Genomic DNA, 20505 nt, shown 5'->3' with positions numbered 1-20505 from the left:
GTTGTCATTATTAATAAGATAGATTAAAATTAATAAAATAAGATTAAAAAAAAGAAATTTTGTCATTAACACTCTGGATAAATCTTAATAAAAAGTAAGAAAGAAAAATAAAAGGAACTTTTTTTTATATTTTCCATCCTTTATTCAAGTGTTTATTTATAAAAAGAAATTAAAAAAAAAAAAAAAAAAAAAAGAGTTTCCAGAGTTTAACAAATTTTATTTTGCCCATTGTGGCATGACTATAAAGAGGACAAAAAGGCAAGAATGATAGATAAGATTGAATCATGAGCAACATTCTCTTCCTGTCCGAATGAAAACAATTTTTTCCACAAATAATCATACCCATGATCTAATTAGCCCACTATACGTTGCTCCTATAAAAAATGATTGCCTAAAAAATAAAAAGAAGGAGAAGAAGAGGAAGCTAAGTAGCACAGGAATAGTGGGGTACTAAATTTCTCTGTCTAACCAGCTCGTCAAGATCACGAACGATCTTGAAGACAGCTTCAGGTCTTGCAAGCTTCAGCGCATTTTGTGCCATGGCCTTAAGCTCATCTGCTTTTGGACCAAACCATTGACCAACAATGTTTGCAATTTCTTTCGGTGACTTTGAAAATTTCCCACATCCATTTTCCACCACATAAGGCACGTTCCCTACTTCCTGCAATATCATAGATTCATGATGGTTCGAGATTGGGGAGGTAGTGAAGAATGAAATGCTGATTTCAATGAAAACATATGCAGGAAAATCATTCTATTGCCATCTATTCATGTAGTTGGAGATGACCCTATGCATATTCCTTGCATACATAACAGTAAGAACACAGTGAAGGGTATTCTGTATTCCTACCATGTGTGAATGATTGACTTACCACAGGTCTTTTTTATGGGGTGTAATTGAAACCAAATTATGTTGATTTAAGTTTTTTTTTTTTTTTTTTATGCAAGAATTAGGAATAGCATTATGAGCCTCATTTCAAGGTATGTAACTTGGATTCCACATCAAATTTACGTGTCATTGACGTGGTGTTTATATGAACTTTAGGCTCTCCTACCTCATAATTAGCTTCTGGAGTGTGGTTCTCCCAAGGTTATCAAGGAAAGTAGCAGCAAAATATGCTGAGGGGGACTGATTAGTGTTTAGTGAGCATATAATAATGGTCTCACATTAGCCACACAACCTTCAATCTTTCCTATAGCATTAAAACTTGAGCAAACGAAATTAGATCAGAAAGCTGCTCATTAGCAAGCCTAATTTCTAGGTTTATCTTCCAAAATGCTTATGATAATTTTTTTTTTTTTTTAAAAAAAGAGCCTAATTTCTACTCTTCAGTTGCAAAAATTTACGATGATTGAAACATGATTTGATGAATTCCAAAATAAGGTTAACCAACTTACTTGCCCAGCAATGTAATCATTCAAAATTATAGGAAGACCTCGTATCATTGCTTCTGCAATTGTCCCTGGGCCAGCCTGAAGAAGAGAAATCATCAGTTGATGGAAGATAATGGATCAAAAATATCAATATACTGTCATGAAAGAACTTACCTTTGTTATAATGCAGTCACAAGAACCCATGCATTCCTCCATTTTAGTGACAAACCCCTTCACCTACATTATGGAACTTCTTCAGTACTTTATCAGTCTGCGTGATTGATTACAATTGCATATATGTATTATATGCTTAATCTAAAATGAATACATATAAAAAAGAGTTAATCCTATTCCCAGACTATTGTCATCCTCACCACCTGCCTACTGCATTAAGATGATGGACTTGATAGTATCACCAATTATTATACCATCAAATGAATGTGGGAACTCAAAAGTGAACCAATAATGAATTCCTACCAATAATGACTGCATGATTCTGGAAATTCTTTGGAAATTTATCCAAAAAAGAATGAGATGAAGGGGTGGGGGCTGGACACAAGCTGGAAATGAGTCGAAAATTGAAAATGTGGAAGTTACTGGAAATAAAATTTGTCAAAGTCTAGATGATTTGTTCACAATCAGATGTCCTAGACGAGACACTTGCCAATTATGAAAGGGACAGAAAGCACGAGAAATAAGATGAGACATTCAATCACTGCTAGCAAAAAAACGAAATGCAGGATATGAAGTACAACAGGCAATTTGTGATAGAAGATTCTGGTTGAACTTATAAGAGGATAGATCAATACCTGGACCGGAATCTTCCAATCAATTGAAAGCAATCTGTTGGCCAACTTTTTGTTGCGGCCGCATATCACCAGGACCTGACCTATTGGCTCACAGAGAGTTTCATCATATAAAGAATCCGCAAGTGCCCTTGCAGTTGCTTCAATGGGACCCATCCCCTCCCCTCCTCCCGTTAATAACACGGCTGGAAGATCTTCATCCATTCCTAGTTCTCTCCTTAACTCACGCTACAATATTAGAATACAGTAGCCTAAGGTAAGCAAATACACATCTCACATCTATATCAACATCACATCAAGACAAAGTTTGGCATTAATTAGGAAGAATATAAAAGTTGAAATTTACTGGTTGAAACCCTACTAGTTAGGGTTATCATATTGAAGATCTTGCTCCTAAATTCTACTGATTTAGGACTATGGGATTTTGCTGCTAAAAGTGCATGAAAAAGCAATTCACTGAATGTGCAGTCACAGGGATCACATCCATGGTCTTCAACAAACTAGATGTTGCATCACAGTGTGTGGCATCAACCAAAGACTATCACCATATCAGAGTTCAAAGTATCAACCAGAATGATCACAAACCTTTGGTCGCACAGGCTTAACAAATGAAGGCCGCACTGGAAGGCCATAAACCTTAATTTGGGAAGGCTGAAGCCCAGCTTTCAATGCCCTCTTTGCTACATCCATTGTTGGGCAATAGCATCTTGTGACAAGCTTATGAAACCTAAACATCATGATATAAAAGATTAAAACTATGCCGCGAATAACATATCATTAAAACATAATTACATGTACAAAACCAACCATGTAGGATGGCAAGTACTTAAATCTGTGACCACTGTAGTGAAAGCTATCTTTTGCAAAAGACCCTTTGCCCTCAATATGCGAAGAGGAACATGTTGCATAAGTGGATGTACACTGATAATAACATCAGGCTGGTATTTCATCAATCCTTTTGCAACCTCACTGCAAGAATTAATAGAGAAATTAAGGATTAAGTGAGAAGGCATAGCATAGTACCACAAAACCCATCCTCAACAATTCAATTTAGGATGAGGTATAACAATGGAAACTGATTCCTAGAGTTTTCTCTTTAGAATTTCTAATTGATACTTATATCACAAAGCATATTGAGGTAATTCAGAAATCCTCATGGCTGAAATTTTCAACTTGCTGATTTATGCTCTAACTCCTTTTTGAGCACTTCAAACATAGGTGGGAAAGATAGAAGCCTATGGTGGTATAGTCAACCCATGGAGAAGAAGGTAAAAAATCAAAACAATAATTACGTTGGTACCACAATTATTAGGTCTATACTCTACTATATTATGAGATATGGGATATAGAATGAGGATTGCAACTAATTCAGAATAAAAATATATAAATTACATTGACACCAGAAAAACAAATCAATGGGTATTTATCTAAAGGGCGCAAGAAAGTCTCACCGAGCTATAAAAGTAGAAGTCGCAGCAAAATTAGATTGGTGTATTACACGAGGTGCAGACCCGTAATATGTCATTTTCCATAATGGCCCATGTTTCACCAAAAAATTATAGCTCCTGGGCAATTGATTAAATGGCCAAGGTGTATGCTCTGACCATAAATCGGTAATAAAAACCTGCAACACACACTCTTAATATACAGATTACATATATAAACACCCTGTAAATAATTTTTCCCAGTTATACAATAAACAGCAGGCAACTTACATGAAAAATCAAAAGGAAAAAACAATATAGGAAATACTAAAATTCAAAATATTTTGTTTTGCATATTGATTCACATAAGCAAGATGAAAAAAACCAGTTAAGATAAAGTTGCATTATACTAGTTCAAAGCAAATTTCCATTCCCTCGGGTTCCTAATCCTATTTTCTTTCCTTTCCATATTTCAACAGTAATCAAACAAAGAAATAGCAATTCAAACCAATGCATATCCCATCAAAATTCAAAACTAACCTGATAGTCATCACCAAATTCTTCATTAAAAGCTGCCTTAATAGCCTCTGCGGAGGCTCGATGGCCACCCCCGGTGTCGCTCATCAAAATGAGAACCTTTTTGGGGCTCTCGGCCTCTGCACCGGTCAAAGGCAAGCCCCCCTCGACCAAAACACCGCATCCATCGTCTCTCAAACCATCGCTATTATCTCCATTACAATCTCCAGAACCAAACCGAACGGGACCAAACCCAATAGGGATTTTCTCACAGTGAAATCTAATAGCCCTATTAAAGTCACTCCAAATCCTTTTAACACTCAACGTGCCCCGACTACCCAAGCTCAGTGAAGCAGCGACTTTGCGCTTTGTTTGCGCAACTGAACTATCAAAAAACAAATAATTTGACTTTACCAAAGAGTTACCATTTGAATTTATGCTCTGAAAGGCTGTGTTAAAGGCAAAACGACCCAATTGGCTTGCAGGATCAAGGACGGTACAACACTCCTGGTTTACAGTAGAAGGTTGATGCATGTTGAGACTGATATAAAAGAAAAGGTAATTAGATATCATTAATCAAACCACTCTGGTGGTTTGTCAGGCGAAAACAAATGGATTTTAGCTGTTCAGTAATAATATTAAAGAAAAAAAAAACAAATAGTACAAAATGGATAAAGAGAGAGAGAGAGTAGAATACAAATGATGGTGAAGTGTTAGAGATTGTGAGTTTTAGAGAAACGAAATCGTGTGGGGGGGTTTTGTGGCCACAGAGAGAGGATTTAGAGAAGATGAGTACATTCTGGGAATTGAAATAAAATGATGCTCTTTGGAAGGACCGAGCGATCAAATCTGAGGGTGAAAGAGACAAAGCAGAGGACCACAATTGAGCCCGAGTGCGAGTCGGATGAAGTTTGAGTTTGGTCCGTCACAAGCTTTGTGCTTTCTTTCTTATTTTTCGAAAAATTCCCATAACAAAGGATTGGATCCTTACGAATTCAAGGTTTAAGGATTGAAATAGAAATTATAAAAATTTTCAATTTTAATTTTTAATTTAATTAAACTTAATGGTTTAAATTTAATATTTTAAATAAAAGTTTAATTTTAAATTGAATAAACCATCTAATTTTAATTTAAATCATTTTTAATTAAAATAATTTTAATATTTTGACATTCATTTTTTTTATATTTATATAATTCTAATTAAAACTTAAAATTTATAAATATTTATTAAATTAAATAAAAAATTAAAATTAAATTGACTTATTTTAAATAAATTTATTAGTTAATTTTCACTTATTGTCCTTAAACTTTATGATTGTTTTAATAAAGTCCTTAAATTTTAATTTATATCATAAAATTACTCGAATTTCAATTTAACACAACATAAAATTTTTCATGCTGCTTTTCAATAGGTACTTCGGCTAGTTGTTAGGTTAGACATGTTTAGGTAGAATAAAAATTATAAGAAAAACTCTCTCTCTCTCAAAACCTAATTTTTTAAGTATCTACCTCTGACTCAATTTTTCAAGGATCTCTCTCTCAAAACCTATTTTTTCAAGTATCTCTCCCCAACTCAATTTATCAAGGATCTCTCTCAAAACCCAATTTTTCAAGGAGCCAAAAAACTCTCTCTATCTTCCTCTCAAAACCCAATTTTTCAAGGAGCCAAAGAAAAGAAACAAATGTAAAAACCCAGCTAATAAAGCTAGATGTTCAATCCGATCAAAATCAACAAGCTCAACTGCAAGTATTCCAGCAAGCTCAATTGAATCAATACGAACACATCTCCATTGATCTTTACCTTGTCTACTGCAATATTTTGCCACCAAAAAATTTTGCATTCTCTATGTGTTTTGGTTGCCTAAACACCTATTTTCTTGTCAAGAATAAATCTGAAGAACAAAAGACTAAAATTTGAAACTATTGAAAAACCTATCAAGTGTCATTAGATTAATAACAGAAATGGGCAGAGATGGGATTCCGAAAAAATCTCCCTGTTAAAATAAAATTTCGAGAAAGGAAAGCTTCATGTCAGATTCAAGCCTGGGATGAAGATTACTAGCACAAATTGTCAAAGACAATTTTGAATGAAAAATAAGGAAAGAAAAAAAAAAAGAGAGAGAGAGACAAAAGAAGGAGAAGAATATAAACACTTCGATTATTGAAGAAATTGTCAACGCAATTGAAACAAAAATCAAAGCACAAATAATAGATCTTGCATGACACTTTAGTTGATAGAAGTTGCCCACCACTAATAGAAAACATTAGAATGCTGCCAACATTTTTTGAGAAAACAAAATTAAGAAGGAGAATACTGCGAGGAGGAAGATAAGTCATGCTCTAGAGAATACATGACCAACAAGATAATACCCACAACAATATTTTATATATGGGACAAATGATGAAAACCCAAGTTGCAAATTTGATGGATAGGCTACAAGAAATCCTTGGAAGGGAGGCTTTAAAACTTCGAGCAGATATATGGCATTAGTTTTGAAATTGTAATGGATAAATAGATATGGGTGAAGACTTATTTATCCATATTCATCAAAATACCCAAATTTAATTACCAATGGAGACTTGGGATGAGTTGACAAGGCACTGTAAGTGTTGTTGAGGTAGAAGTCATACTTTGAGGAAAGAGGATGGAGAAATAATAGAGAGAGAGAGAAAATATTTTTTAAATAGTTTTTATTGCACTATGGTAAACGTCAACAATCAGTTGGAGTAGTCATTGGAAAATGGCTTGAGAAACTTTATTCTGTATTAAATTGAAGTTTACGTAATTTTTTATATAAATTTAAGTTTAAGAATTTGATTGAAATAATAGTGAGTGTAAATCAGCTTAGATATTAAAAGTGAGCATTCGATTTAAATTGAGTAGAATTAAATCGATTCGAATTAAATTATAAAAATTAAATCACATATTTTAGAAATTGAACTGAACTGAAATAAATGAAAAGTTGAATCAAAATGAATTGTTCTATTTTGATTTGGTTCAGTTTAAACTGATCGGTTTTGATTTTTGATTGATTTTTTAATTTAGACTTGATTTTTAAGATATTTAGTCTATTTTTTATTTTAGTTTGAACCTAATAATCATTAATCAATAAAATTCAACAATTTATATATAAAAAATTAAATATAATTCATAAATTTCTCATAAAAATAAATCAATTTAAAAATTAGTTCGATTCGATTTAAATATATAAAATTACTATTCATTTTGGTTCGGTTTAATCGATTTTTTTTCCTTTAAAATCAAATCAAACTGATTAAATTTTAAAACTTAACAAATTAAATTGAATTAATTCGATTCGATTCAATTTTTCGATTTGAATCAAAATTTACTCACTTAGATATATTATAAAAGCAAGCAGGTGAATTACATGCGAAGGAGAAACAAGGACATGTGGCGCACGTGATATGGAATTGGGGAAGTGGGAAGCTCGCCGACGCCGTCCAACACCAAAAACACCTTAACCAAATCACGAAAACCTTCTGAATGGTCCAACATGACACCGTCCCCCAATTCCATTTTAACTTCAACGTACCCTCCTTTTTCTTGCTTATATATACAGTTTATTAAACTTTCAATTAAAGTTTAAATTTTGATTTTATAAAATGAAAAATATTTTTAACTCAATTCTGGTTATTTACTAAAAATCAAATCGAAATTATATTAAATCGTTGGATTCTCAGATTAATTCCAAATTAAATTTAAAATTTATTTATAAAAATTATAAAATAAAATAATTTAATTATTTTAAAATTACATTTATAATAATATTTTTTTTAGACAAAACACTTTTATTCTCTAATCACAAATCTAAACAAAGCCTAAATTTTCATGGGCTTCCATTAGATCCAAATCAGGCCTTGGGCCTCTGTGTTAGACGAGCCCAAGCATAGTAAACATTCACCTAATAGCAAATAATTAAACCTATACTTATTTAAAAATTAGTATTTGTTTGATACTGGGTTTGAGATGTTAAAATTATTTTTTTAAATAAAAATATTATTTTAAATATTATTAAAAAAATTAATTTAAAAAAATTATTTTATTAGTTTAATATTTTTATGATTAAAATTTATTAAATTTAATTTTAAATTATTTTTAATGTTCTCTAATTAATATATTTTAAAAAAATAATTTTTTTATACTACTTTTAATAATAATGTCAAATAAGCCCTTAATACATGAGATGGTGTATCCTATGGTCATAACAATATATATATATATATATATATTTTTTGTTATGACCATAGGATGGGAATTTAATTTACCAATTCATCAAGAATATATGGTGATTGACAAAGTAAAATTAATTTTGTAAAAAAATAAAATCAAAATTTTCTTTATATGTGGTTCGAATTTCTAACAAATATTTGTTCATATAAAAGATTCTATACATTGTTGGGTCATTTACTAAGATAATTTATTAAAAACAAGAGTTTGAGGAGTGACAATCACACAACAATCAAAAGTAAAAGTTAGGAGTAAAAGTGGCAAAAGTTGGATTTGAAATTGACATTGAATTGATTTAATTTAAAATTAAAATTAATTAAATTTAAATTAATTGAAACTTAACTTCAAATAAATTAGAAATTAAAACATTTTAGTTTCATATTGAAATTGAAATTTTCTCTTTCAAAAAGTAAAAAAAAAAAACATATTTAAACTTATAAAAATAATATCCTACTAAATATAAAATAAAATTAAAATTAAAATTAAAATTCAGACCGTAATAAAACTAAGAGATCCTTTGTTTCATTTCAGCTCCTTAGATTTAGGCCTTGTTTGGTTCAACATATTGTATTTCTTAGGAAATATATATCTCAAAAAGTATATTTGTAAGAAATTGATAAGTATGATTTTAAATGTGTTTGATATACAAACTAACTTTTTAAGAAGTAGTTTATTTTTAAATTGTAAAAAATAATAATTCTCATAAAATAATTTAAAATATAACAAATTAAAAAATAAATTAGTAAATTTATTATATTTAATTAAGAAAATACAACTTTCCAAGTTTTACTTAATTAAGTTACTTCTCTCAGACAAAGGAAGTAAAATGCTCTACTTTTTAATAAGTTAATTTGATAATGCAAACTAAATAAGACTATTTTACGCACTTCCTTTCATTAGTCTAGTTATCTCTAACCAAATAAGGCCTTATAACCAAAATCAGTAGCTGAATTTAAAAGAAAAAAATTATTAAATTCAAATGAATTTTTTTTTTTAAATTTTAGGGATAGTGTTCATACATCAATTCATGTTAATAAAAAAGATAAATTAGATCCAAATAGCAAAAATAAATGAGAATTCCACAAGAAAGGTAGGCAGAGAAACGATCTACAATGCAAAAGTGAAATCTTAATCATTCAATTAATCAACTGAATAAAGAGGTTAGGCCAATGTTGAATTCGATCGATGCACTTCAATTCCATGCCTACTCTTTAAGGCATAAAAAAAAAAAAAAAGAGGAAAAACAGACCATACAAATCTAACCCAATTGCTTGTTAACATCAAAAAATCACTTGACTATAAAATCAACATTTAATTCTCTCTCACATAGACCTGGTCAAGGTTGGTTCAAGCCCTAAATTGAATTGGGTCTGATATTGGTTAAACTCCAGACTAATTATAATCAACGGTCATTATGAACTTTATATAAAGGATTAAAATTAAAATTGATGATTCAATATAATTTTATTTATTTTTTAAGTGAATGATGGACGCATAAAGGCGCAATGTGAATTGAATCGGATTAAATTGATAAAAAATTAAAATTGTCTTGATAAAAAATTAATTAAAACATTTAAAATCAAACTGATTCTAATTCATTAATGTGTTCTCAACCCTAAATTGCCGATTTTACTCTAAAATAAACTTGAACCGGATCAAGTCTATTCTTGCACCTTATGGCAAGTTATATGTGCATATGGCATTTTTATTTATTTATTTTTTTTAGGAAAAGTTGAAGTAGAGATGTATGCTTTTCAACGAACTGCTATCGTCATTCTCCCATATATGCTAAAATCCACGACCTTTAACAAAAATTCAAAGGGCATTATGCTGTGAATAGGGAATCAATGTGTCTTTACGTATAAAATATGTGCAACCCCAACCCCAGCCACTAATGTGGAGTATGTAATCATAGCTGTTTCTCCTTATGTGTGCAGTTTTGAGAGCAGCTTGACCTTATGAGCCTATCATGAAGAGAAAGCCCTTAGCTATAAAGATTAATGACATAGTGAGACGACCCATTATCCTTAAGGATATGCCTTATCTTATCTTAGGAAAATTATGAACCACTTATCCACATATACATAAATGGGCAGAAGATCTTGTGTAAGTTAAGCTAGCTAGATTGCTGAAACCAAATCATCAAATTCATAACTAGCTACTTAAGTCTAATAGGCTTTAACTTAACGCTATACGTACATGCTTGGTACGTGTTAATAGTGCAAAACAAATCATTATAGTCAAAAGATACGGTTGTTGTACATATATCTGATCTATTATGAAATTAATATATAAGATATATAGGAGAATTCACTTATTAAATATATAAATTTTATATATTTATATTTTAAATTAATAATGAGTCAAATTTAAATAATTATTTTCATTTTTTTATAGGGATCAACCTATATATGCTTTAAATTAAGTATTGATATTTATTATATACCAAAAATTAGAGTTCGACTAATGTGAGAAGGAACAATTGACTAGTCAAGTCTTCGGAGGAGCAAAATGTCCCAACCCAAGTCTTGTTATCCTTAATAATTGTTTCACAAGCTAGGAAACAAGTCCATATGAGTCATTGACCATTTAAGCACACTTAAGACAAAAATAGGATCACAAAGTAATTAAAGAGGTTCATTTAAAAAAAATATTATTTTTAATATTAAATAACCATTTAATTAATAAAATATATTAGATTTTATTTTTAAATTAAAATTTAATTATTTTTAATTAATCTATTTAAAATATATATTTTAATATAATTTCAATAATAATATCAAAGAACAGTCGTTTTAGACCTTAACTTCAACTTTGTTTCCCATGTTCCTTGAGGTCTCAAGAATTTCAACATCAATAACGGAAACCAATTTCTTGGCAGGTTAACGCGTTTTTCAAGTAGAATTGATTTTGATTGATGATTTTTCCAACGACTTCAATATTACACTTGTTATAGTTTATTAATTATATTTATTTATTATTAATTTTACGTTAATAATATAATAAATTATATATTTTTTACATAATAATTAAATATATTTAAAAAAATTTAACCAATATAATGTTTATACTTTTTAGAAAAATTATTTAATTAAAATTTCAAATTGAGATTTTATTTTTCAAATGTGATAATGATAATAATATTAATAATAAATTAAAATAATTAATTATTATTATATTTATTTTTATATATTATAATGATTACGTTGTGTTAAATTATATTATATAATTATTATTTTATTACATCAAATTATAATTTTAATTTCGCCGTATGAAACATGAATTAATATCACATTATTAAAACACGTCACTAATAACGCGTTTCCTTTCTTACTTGCGTCGTCTACATCCCAATTACTTCATGCCGTTTACATTTGGAAAATATGGAAACCTGACCGTTAATTTACTCTAAGCTTTTCTTTTCTTTTCTTTGTTTGTTTCTTTCTTTCCAGTAAGTTGACAAGAAAATCAAGAGTTAAAGTCGTCGACCACCACCCACCACCACCATCACCCACCACCAGAATTCCAAAATTTCCTGAGGAAAATCAGAGGAAAGAGCAGGGCATTGGACGTGTAATAGGTCTTTCTGTCGAGCATAATCGAACGCGTAGTACATGATTGGATTAGATTGACGGTCGGCGATCGAGTGTCCCAGCGAGACCCGTGAGTCAAAAACCTTTGCTTTACGCTAGGGAGTACGAGAGCTATCCTGTTAGGCTGAAACAGAAAACACATTTCCCCCATTCAACAAGAGAATTTGAGAGAGACACGTCTACCACAAAAAACAAATGCGGACCACCACGGGCACTTTCCTTGTGAGCTCAGTTCCACAGTGCCAAGATAGAAGCAATGACAGTCTGGTGCCGTGTATTAACAAGCCAACTCCAATATTTAATCACAGCCGTTTGTTTTAATTAATCTAACGATTATTTTCTTAATACAAAGTTTAGGGTCTTTTAGACAACGACTTCAACGTCACAACAAATACTATTTCCACCACCACTGTTCAACTCCAATGTGGGGTCCAGTAAGTGCCCACTGCTAGCCACTGATATTACGGGTCCACATTTCCCGTGTGGACGCTTGCTTACTCTTACATTTGTTCTTGTGAGTTAGGGCATTTCTTAAAGTCTTATGATTGGATTTCAAAATTTTATAATTTTAAAAATAATTTCCAACATCATTAAATTAAAATTCAATAAAATAATCATATTATATATTAATTGTTATGCATATTGAAAAAAATATAATTTTAATTTAATGATATATAATCAATAAATTTAATAAATAAATATTGAATGTGGTGATAAAAATTACTATATTTAAAAAAAAAAAACTTAAATTCAAGAGAAGACATAAAAATGTATTTCGAGCTCATATTGAGATAAATAAGAGAATTGAAATGCAGAAGTAAAAAAAGAAAAAAAATGGTAAATAGATAATAAATGTCAATCATTATCAGTTTGGCAAAATGTTGCCATTACGTTCATCACTGTTCATCACTGTTGAAAATGAACCCACCAATCACCACACTGTTCCACATCCGTTCATTGATAATTAATGAACAACAAAGAAAGTGAAAAGAACTCAAATCTCTGTAAAAAGGTGAAACTATACCCTTCCATTATTGCATAGAAAATCAAGAAACCAAGTGCTTAACAGTACTCTCTATATATACTCTCTAACAGTAAGGATACTACCATGACCCCAGTAAGATATTTGCCGGCCTTCAAAACCTGAGATTATACGTATTTCCTATAACATTATTTCAAGAAACAAAGAAAAGCTCTAATCTTGATTTCTCTGACTGGGAGAACTCAGTGGAAAAAGACTCAAGAGCTCCGGTGGCTCGCTTCCACTTGGTGTAGTCAGCGGTGATGGATGCAGATAAAACCCTTTCTCTGTTATCGCTTTCTCCTCCTCTGAAACTGTTGGAGACGACGGTGACTCAGTACCTGGGCTTCGGAAAAAGAGTGACTCTGAGGACAGTGGAGTCACCGGACTGGGTATCAGTGAGTCGAGTCGGTGATGAGTTTGGTGGGGGGAGAAGTGAGTTGGTGAGTTTCTGCGAGAGGTGAGGCCAAGTTTGATTTCAAGCTTTCTCATGGCCTGTCTGCGTTCTTGGAGCTTGAAAGGTGAGCAGCGAGGGCCCGTGGGATCAACAGGATGGGAAAGCTTTGAGGAGAGTCTAGCAGGGAGAGTAACGGGGAGCTTTTCTGAATCGCTGCTGGTTAAACCCGTGAGCTTCTGGACTAGGTCTCTGAAGGTGTTTGCGTCTGCTTGGACAAAGGTTGTGGGTGAAGTTGGAGAAGACGATATAGCGTTCATGTGTCTTTCCATTAATTTCAGAGGAAAATAGAGGGAAGAATTTAGAAGAAAGAAAGAAATATTAAGGAAGTGCCTAAGAGAAATATGTAATAGTTGGGTTTGTGAAGGTGTTGGAGTTGGTTTTCATGGGGAGAGCTGATGGAGTTGGAAAAAGTTTCAGACTTTATAGGCAATTTTGGAGAAGAAGGAAGGCAGAGGGTTGGGTTCGCTCTGCCAAGTTTGCTCCTATATTTAAATGGAAACTTTAGGAGGGATTCCACTATTGTGACTTATGGGTTGAGGTGATTTTTGTGCTACTAAAACCCTTGCCCTTGAAGGGCCCGTAATTGGGATGTAACTTACCCTCGTAGGCTAAGTAAAATACTTTTTAATTAGAAAAAAAAATTATTTCCTTATTTTTTAAAAAATTAAGATAAAATACTGGTTAAATAAGATAATTTTTTCTTATATTTTATGGAGATTCTTAATTAATTTATTCCAACTAATCAAGGTTTATATTTATAGAGTAAAATAAATTTATTGAATTTAATGATATTTAAATCGTTTATAAGGTTGATGGATTTTAATAATTTTTTTTTCACATTTATAAAAACATAATACTTATGTTTGTATTGAAATTAAATTAAAATATAAAAAATAAATTTAAAAAAGATTATTTTATTTTAATTTAATCTTGACTAAATTTAATATTTTGTTGTTTTAAAAGTAAATTTAATATTATTGAGTTAAAAATTATTAATAAAAGAAAAACGTTTTAGTGAGTAATATAAAACTCAAAATATCAGAAAATACTTTTTATTTTTTTAACTACTCTAAAATATTTTATTGAATTGGAGAAATAGTCAAAAAATAGTCCATCACAATCAATTGCCACCTGAACAAATTAATCCAGTTTGGCTCTTCATATTTGATTGATAAAACCCATATAGGGTGGATTTCATAATTTATAATTAAATATAATTTTTTAATAAAAAATAAAAAAAAATAATATTAAATCTGATACTGTGATATATTTTTAATTATTAAAATAAATTAATATTTTTTTATGAAATCAGCTCAAAAGAAGAAAAAAAGATCTTGTGATGAAAACTAGGTTTAACTAGTTTGCTTTTCACTTCCAGATAGGGTATGGAAATCCAATCCTAATTTTTCCTTTTTTTTAAAAAAAAGAAAACCCACTGACTTGAAGGGAAGGACTCCTTCAGTTTTTAAATCTGTAATAAAAAGAAAAGGATGGTGGATAGATGCTGCTAATTTAAAATAATATATATATATTTTTTAATTTTAAAATAGTGTTTAGTATAAATAAATTTCATAAAATTTTATAAAATTTATTTATAAATTTAAAATATTAATATTTGATTTAAATGAAAATTTATTTGAAATTCTTAATAATTAATTATATAAAATTTATTGTGATTAAATTAAACTCTATCAAAATTAATAGAATTTGAAAATGAATTCATTTATAAATGAAATGAATTTTATTATAGGATTGAATCAAGACAAACAGAAAATCAATTATAATTTTAGAGGTGATTTTAATATTATTAAATTAATGATATTTTATAATCTTTTGATTTGATTACGCCTGATTACACTTATCAAAATTTCTTGATTCTTACTGCAACGAAGACCAGTTGCATTGCTACAGCTCAAATGGGCATGTTGAATGCAAATGGTTTGCAGGTACAGGCTTCTTCATTCTTTGTCATAGTATGCTTTGTCAAGTACCCTCCAGATGCGCTGGGAAATTATATCTAAACATGGAGAGCCAGTGACCGTACAAATACTTGTGGCCTTGCCTGTTACCATGCAATTTTTGAATATTTATATGAAATTGGTCTTAAATAGAATTGAATTGGTCTTAAATAGAATTGAATGACGAGAAAAGACTCATATAATTGATTCCACATGGTTTGAAATTAAGATTTAATTATTATTGCCTGTTACTATATTGCATGCCATGCTAAAACTGCAGCACAGGAGACACTTTCCTTATCTTGATTTTTCAGGGGTCAATGCGCTGCTCTGATTGTAAAGGAACAGGCTTTCTTGCCAAGTGGTTGGAGGAACCTCCTCTAATCTCCAAGTCGCTGCATTGTTAAAAAGCTGTCAACAAGATACAAACATCAAGGGCTTGAGAAATATAGAACTGCAATTCTATTCATGTTGTGATCTCCACTTCATCTCCATTTTGGAATTCATCATCAAAGGGATGATTAGTGTTATAGCCTCATTTCATAACACAGATGATTAGGGTAGTGTTTGATTGTCTGTTGAACAAATCAATTCATGTCAGCACAAGACCACCAGCCAGAAATTCATGAAAATGGCCCACTAATATACAATAGATAACTGCAGCTGCAGTTTTAAGGCACATTAAGACGCCACTAACCCACAATAGATAACTTCAGGTTCAATGAGCCTATGAATAGGAGTATAGTCCCAAGTTCATCTTGAGGCACATTGTAACCCTTTTAAAAGAGCACGCTGACTGAACGCTCAGTGCCCACACCACAGATAAAAGGAAGCATATTAGTGGTGAATACCAGCAACCTTAATACATATATCCAACTTGTATAAAAAGATAAAGAGGGGTTTTCCACGATAATCCCTGGATACTGATAATTCCTGCTCCCGGGGACAATCTCAAAAGGTCAATGGTACAACCTTCGAGCCTTTCTGGTCTTCCAAGCTTGTATCAAACGTAGATCAGTACCCAGAGATACCATAGAATACCAAAAGGTAAGTAAAACTTTTGCAACAAATCCTAAGTAACAAAGTGACTATCATGATATAAACATAATGTTTTTGTAAGTCTGTACAAACAAAACAGAAAATCACAATGCCAGTTAAACACAATATGATGGCAACACTGCATTAAACTTAACTACAGACTCCTCATTCAACAATATTTGAGAGGTTGATAAAGCACAACGTGCAACCAAGAATACTTCTCAACAAAGGCCATTCAATTGCTTTGAACTATAGCTGAGAAGAGTAATTTGTTAATATCCTCAGATTCTGAATTCTGCGCCTCATCCCCTGCATCAATAATGCAAAAATTACTTGAAAATTTTGTTTATAATTCCCATGTTTGCAAGTGATATACAATTATCCTGAAAAGTCTTGCGAGGAAAAAGAAACAAAAGAGTATGAGAATGAAACTTCTATTTGCTTTTTCTAACAAATCTCCAGCAACTCCAATTATTTTCCAGTCTAGATTTCAAAATTATTTTCAAGCAAAGGAACTTTGAATGCCACATTGTGGCTCTCACATGCAATTCTATTTTAACATTATTCCTTATGGCAGTGAACAGATACTTGGTCATAAACACTGATCAGGCTATGCTGCCACAACAGCTAAAGGAACAATACAGATGCAGTCGAGCAAATCAACTTTTATTATTATTGTGATTTAATTTTTCATTGTAAAATTAGGAATTTTAGGTTTCTATTAATTGAGAACTTATATTATTTAGGACTTTATTATTATTTAGGAAGTATTATTTTGTTTTATTTAGAAAGTTAAGTTGATTTTTTGCTTAATAATTTCTTGTTCAGGGTTCTAAATCCCATTACTAGTAGGACTATTAATTCTACTAGAAATAACCATGTCATTTAGGTAGTGTATTAGAACTTTTTATGATTGACAATTGATTTGAGAATTTCCTTCTCTTTCCCTTTGTTTTATCAGTTTTGCATCAATCCTCACATTGACGCCTGGTGCTTGCTTCATTTCGTAGTCAGAATAGACCAATGAAAGTTTACATAGCAGAAACAGAAATTGTCTATGAATTTTCAGTCATACATAAGATGAAAATATCAAATATTATACTATTCTCATTTTTCAATCATCACTGACAAGCATCTCAATGCTATTATTATGCATTAATACATTAACTTCACCTGTAACATTGCAGTAACTAGAAAGCCATCACATTTATAATTCCATACCTGTTCTTGATCTGACTTGAATCGTCCATTCATCAACAATCTGAATGATAATAAATGGACAAAAGGGTAATTATATTGTTTCAGAAATGCTATTGCATAAATCAGTTAGTAAAGAAAGGAAAATAAGCCGTTGGGTCAGTAGCCCAGTGGTCAAATGCCTACCCAGTAGGGTTCAAATCCTAGCAGTCGCCATCACCTTTAAAATTTTCCGAAGTATCAAAAAAAGGGCAATAAAGAAGTAAACAAAAATGTATTGAGGTTGTGTAGGCTTTATTATCGCCAAAAAAAAGTTACCCAACACATACCCAACACATGTCCAGATGGGTATTTACTTGTGCAAAGCCTCACAATTAGTTTTGGTCACTTGCTGGCAAATGGTGCGAATACTTACACACCATTTGGAAAATATGCAACCTTTCAGACCAGTAAAACAATAATACCAAAAAATTCTCAAATTTAAAACATGAATGCTATCATCCTCCACTTGGTTTCCATAATTAAAATAAATAGGACACACCATTCTCCTTAAGTTTTTCTCTATCATACATCTACAAGGACCTGCAACAGTAAAAAGAGTCGTATAATGGAAAAGCAAACCTGGTTGAAATTAGCAAATGCAGGGTCCTCATCGACACTAGAGAGGGGATTGCCCATTGATGTATGCATTCTTTGTAGTAAACTTCTGTTTCCAACAAGAGTTGTCCGAGCTTTATCAATCAAGTCCTGCAAATAGAATTTTAAATGAAGATCACTATAATTCCTGCGCCTTATCATTTATGCACAAAAAGGAATAATGGGCCGCCTACTCCATCTTTACTCTACTTGTTTATCTTTACATCAAGTACATAGGAGAAGGAACCTTTCCAGTTTCCACTAACTTGAAACCATAGACCCCAAGAATCTCCATTCAGGATTAAAATGATCAACTATTTATTTACTGTGTTGTCGTCTTTACGACACAAAAATGAAACAAATCCAATGATAAATCATTATTTATACATATGCTAATCGTTGCCTCCAATTACACATAAAAGAGTACCTGTTTGGCAGAAAGAAGCTCGCGGCACTGCTCTTTCAATGTAGTAAGATCGTCCTGCATCTTCTTAATCCTATTAGATAGTTTCATAGGATTTGCCTGAAGTTAAAAAAAGCCCCAATTAATTAGACTTAACAATTTGACTTCCCAATACTTAGAGCACGTAAAATTAATGAAAATGGAATTCAATAGTTTCCACAATTTCTCAGTAACCAGAAAAGCATAACACAAATTTGAGAGCTAAAGAAGCATACGTTATCGGGATAGACTTGTTGAAACTCCTTCTCGAGCTTCAGCTGAACCAGGGTAAGATCGTGATTTGCCTTTGTCAATAGATTCACTAAACTGTCTGCTGCTTGGTGTTGGTGTTGGTGTTGATGGTGGGTGTTATGCCTCATTTTCTTCCCCTTTCTCCTTTTTAGGGTTGCACTGCACTAAATATTTTGCTCTGCACTGCTCTACTTTGCCCGCGCCCAGCACCAGCCTTTTGATTTTGGAATTTTTGGGTTGGGAAAAACGCCCAAACAGCTAGAAAAATATTTTTATTAAAATTTATAAAAATAATTTTTAAAAAATTATTTAATTATTTTAAAATTATTATTAAAATAATTTTAAATATCAATTAATCATAAGTTATATAATATCAATACTGTCTTTAAACATTATTATTGAGCCAGCTTCATCCTTCTCATTCTCTTCAGTTCGTATCACTATCGCCTTCAACCTTTAATCTAGTCCTTGATTCACTTTTGATGATATTCCTTCAACAAAATGAAGAGATAGAATGACAGAATTTTATACTTGTCTTGATCTCCAAATGTCTAAACTGAATACAGTATTATTTAGTATTTTAAAAGAATTCTCTTATATATTCATTAGATCATTAAGAGAATGATTTCAGAGTCTTGAAAATTACAAGCGTATCTTATTTTATCAAGTATTGATCATATCTGTATAATTAATTTTAATCAGATAAATCATTTGTATAATTAATTTTAGTCAAATGAGTCATTTGTCTTCACGTATGACCTAGACGTTTCTTGAAAAAGATTATAAAATGATAATTGAGGATAAGAGTTTGTCTGATAAAATGACTTATATATAAATAGTGGATAAAATAAAGAAAAAAGATTATAACTAGAAGGGACAAGAAACGGATTGTGATGATCATGGTCAAATAGTATTGATTTTCTTTTATTTAAATCAGCTTCTATTTGAGCAATTTGAGGTTTTAACTTTTTAATTTCTAACTCATTTTCATTTTGATTAAATTCATAGTCCTCTTTGAAAAATTTATTGAAGATTACACATTCTACATAATAGACAGGTATAATAAGAATACTTTAAAATGAAATATTGCTCTTTAAAAAAGAAAAATGACTATCTTTATGTTGTCTGATGATATTGGATAAGTTTTAAAAATGAAACAATTTTTTTTTTTACAAATTCAATAATTTGGGACATGACATTTGTAACACCCCAAAAATTTTAAATTTATGAGCATTTTTTGTATTTTAATTTTATTTAAATTTTAGGAATTTTTTTGAGATTTTTCGGATTTTAAAAATCGGGTTCGATTTTTCGAAAATATAAACTTTGATGATTTTTAAAAATTAATTTAAAGACCACGTGGCAAAACTAAAAATATTTTTGGAGTCTACGTATTTTTCTGAGTTTTCAGGAATTTTTTCGGAATTTTTGGACCTCGTTTTCGGTCCAGAGGCAGAGTAAAAATTCAAAATTTTATATTTCGAATCGAACCGGCCGAATCGAACCGGATCGGATCGGACCGATCGAATCGGATCGGCTCCC

At 31.0% G+C, this 20505-nt stretch overlaps 3 protein-coding genes across 3 annotated transcripts; all 3 read right to left on the bottom strand.

The window, feature by feature from the left end:
• Positions 1-196: 196 nt before the first annotated feature.
• On the bottom strand, positions 197-5076 carry LOC110671419 (monogalactosyldiacylglycerol synthase, chloroplastic). The gene is made up of 8 exons (XM_021833895.2): positions 4145-5076; positions 3632-3804; positions 2988-3149; positions 2766-2907; positions 2184-2408; positions 1549-1611; positions 1399-1473; positions 197-661 (listed from the first exon to the last, which is right to left on the bottom strand). The coding sequence occupies exons 1-8, from the start codon at positions 4691-4693 to the stop codon at positions 425-427; spliced, it is 1626 nt and encodes a 541-aa protein (XP_021689587.2). The 5' UTR covers positions 4694-5076; the 3' UTR covers positions 197-424.
• A 7887-nt stretch (positions 5077-12963) lies between these two features.
• On the bottom strand, positions 12964-14022 carry LOC110671410 (VQ motif-containing protein 31). The gene has a single exon (XM_021833885.2). The coding sequence runs from the start codon at positions 13707-13709 to the stop codon at positions 13158-13160; it is 552 nt and encodes a 183-aa protein (XP_021689577.2). The 5' UTR covers positions 13710-14022; the 3' UTR covers positions 12964-13157.
• A 2470-nt stretch (positions 14023-16492) lies between these two features.
• Positions 16493-19205, bottom strand: LOC110671402 (uncharacterized). The gene is made up of 5 exons (XM_021833864.2): positions 18948-19205; positions 18697-18792; positions 18255-18380; positions 17658-17697; positions 16493-16745 (listed from the first exon to the last, which is right to left on the bottom strand). The coding sequence occupies exons 1-5, from the start codon at positions 19089-19091 to the stop codon at positions 16672-16674; spliced, it is 480 nt and encodes a 159-aa protein (XP_021689556.2). The 5' UTR covers positions 19092-19205; the 3' UTR covers positions 16493-16671.
• Between the last annotated feature and the right edge of the window lie 1300 nt (positions 19206-20505).

The sequence above is a fragment of the Hevea brasiliensis genome, chromosome 11, assembly GCF_030052815.1.
Source record: "Hevea brasiliensis isolate MT/VB/25A 57/8 chromosome 11, ASM3005281v1, whole genome shotgun sequence".
In the NCBI taxonomy this organism is placed as follows: Eukaryota; Viridiplantae; Streptophyta; class Magnoliopsida; order Malpighiales; family Euphorbiaceae; genus Hevea; species Hevea brasiliensis.
This window is presented reverse-complemented; position numbering and strand designations above follow the sequence as displayed.

Excerpts from the sequence above, each read along its gene's own strand:
- LOC110671419 (XM_021833895.2), bottom strand. The coding sequence starts at position 4,693 with ATGATATCTAATTACCTTTTCTTTTATATCAGTCTCAACATGCATCAA. Across the intron at positions 3,805-4,144 it reads AATTTGGTGATGACTATCAG|GTTTTTATTACCGATTTATG; the intron begins GTTAGTTTTGAA and ends TGTGTGTTGCAG. Across the intron at positions 1,474-1,548 it reads GTGACTGCATTATAACAAAG|GCTGGCCCAGGGACAATTGC; the intron begins GTAAGTTCTTTC and ends TCTCTTCTTCAG.
- LOC110671410 (XM_021833885.2), bottom strand. The coding sequence starts at position 13,709 with ATGGAAAGACACATGAACGCTATATCGTCTTCTCCAACTTCACCCACA.
- LOC110671402 (XM_021833864.2), bottom strand. The coding sequence starts at position 19,091 with ATGAGGCATAACACCCACCATCAACACCAACACCAACACCAAGCAGCA. Across the intron at positions 18,793-18,947 it reads AACAAGTCTATCCCGATAAC|GCAAATCCTATGAAACTATC; the intron begins GTATGCTTCTTT and ends TTTTAACTTCAG. Across the intron at positions 17,698-18,254 it reads CATTTGCTAATTTCAACCAG|ATTGTTGATGAATGGACGAT; the intron begins GTTTGCTTTTCC and ends ATTATCATTCAG.